At 42.7% G+C, this 1,564-nt stretch overlaps 1 protein-coding gene across 1 annotated transcript; it reads right to left on the bottom strand.

Annotated features, from left to right (window-relative positions):
- Window positions 1-251: 251 nt before the first annotated feature.
- On the bottom strand, window positions 252-1,334 carry LOC130715490 (uncharacterized protein At4g38065-like). The gene has a single exon (XM_057565597.1). The coding sequence runs from the start codon at window positions 1,273-1,275 to the stop codon at window positions 502-504; it is 774 nt and encodes a 257-aa protein (XP_057421580.1). The 5' UTR covers window positions 1,276-1,334; the 3' UTR covers window positions 252-501.
- Window positions 1,335-1,564: the final 230 nt, after the last annotated feature.

Here is a 1,564-nt window from a genome sequence, read left to right as displayed (position 1 = left end):
CAAAAATTTGCACACCTGAGTTATTCCTAAACGATCATAAAATCAAAGAAATCATATTCCTCAATTTTATTAGTCTGTTTTATGTTCTAACAAGATACAAGTTTGTCATAAAAAAAATTAGCCACTCATCCAGATGATCAAAGAATTTTAATCGCCATACTTCAGTATGTCTACCCAATTTAATAAATCCCAGCAAACTGGAAATAAAAAACAGCAAACACAACCTCTTCCACTATTTATATGAGAACATATAACACCAGTAATCTTGATCTTGATTTCACCAAAAAGTATGACACACAATCGAGCAAAAGATACCGAATTCATTCCGAATATGCACAGATTACAGTTACAGCATTGCAAAAAACTGTATACTACAAGCAATGCATGACATGCCCCATTTCCTTCTTAGCAACTAAAACACATAATTAACAACTACAACATAAAGTTACTCTTTTACCGCAACCCCAGAAGCAGCACAATTAAAACTTGAAGTGTTCACCCTTACATATCGGACTCACCATTAGGCTCCATAAACACTTTCATGGGCACCCTGTTAGCCACAGTTTTTATCCTCAACCTCTTTTGAGCATTGCCTTGAAAAACCACCCTCTGGCTTTCTTCAAGAGGATACCTCAGCGGCAAACTTAAGTGGTAACAATAGTATTCATCCTTCCCCTGCACCACCGTCTCCGCAGCCGGCGCCTTCACCTCCACACCGTGAAACGTCCTCAAGCAATTCCCACAGCGGAAAGTGCAATCCTCGTATTTCTTCTCATACTCGTGCAGGTACCAGCAATACGGGCACATCGTCCAAAACGAACTCGTCGCAGGGTGATCATTACCGCGGCGGCACTCACACTCAAACCGGGCTCGCTGGACCGGATCGGAGAGCACCAACCAAGCCTCGCGCACACGCATTAACGCGTCATCCGCCAGTGGAAAATTATTCTTGCTGGGATCCAGGAGGCGCATGAGTGTCTTGAACTGATTACGCACGTTTTCACGGTTTGCTGCCTCAGCCGGGCTGAGCTGAAGGATGGAGTACCAGTCCAGGTGAGTGGTGCCGGGGCGGCGCGTGGAGGAGCCAAGCACCTCAGCGATGGTGAGGATTTGGTCAACTTGAGCACTGATGTTCGAGTCGGACCTTTGGATCCTACGGGCAAGGTCACGACAGGCAGTGAATTCGCGGCGTAAGAGAAGCTCCTTGCATGAACTGAGTAGCCGATCGGGTTCGGATTCGGATCTGTTGGGTGAGGTGCCGTTACCTGTCTCCATTTCCCCTCTCGAGGTTTTTTCTAATTGAGGGTAACACAATTTTGGGGAAGGAGACAGCCAGTTATATATGGCTTGTACTTTGAAATAAAATTAAATTGCTATCTATATATTATTATTTGGATTAATTAAATTGCGAGGAGTTCGATTCCATCATAATATTTTTAGTTCGACTTTTAAAAAAATTCAACAAATTATAACCGAAGTCAATTTCGTTTGGACCAAAGCTTGAAATATAGTTACCGACAAAAAAAAAAAAAAATAGACCATAGAAATTAATCTCTTAGAAAAG

This window comes from Lotus japonicus, chromosome 4 (assembly GCF_012489685.1).
Source record: "Lotus japonicus ecotype B-129 chromosome 4, LjGifu_v1.2".
NCBI classification, from domain to species: domain Eukaryota; kingdom Viridiplantae; phylum Streptophyta; class Magnoliopsida; order Fabales; family Fabaceae; genus Lotus; species Lotus japonicus.
Note: the sequence above shows the minus strand (reverse complement) of the source record. Positions and strands in the feature narration are given on the sequence as shown.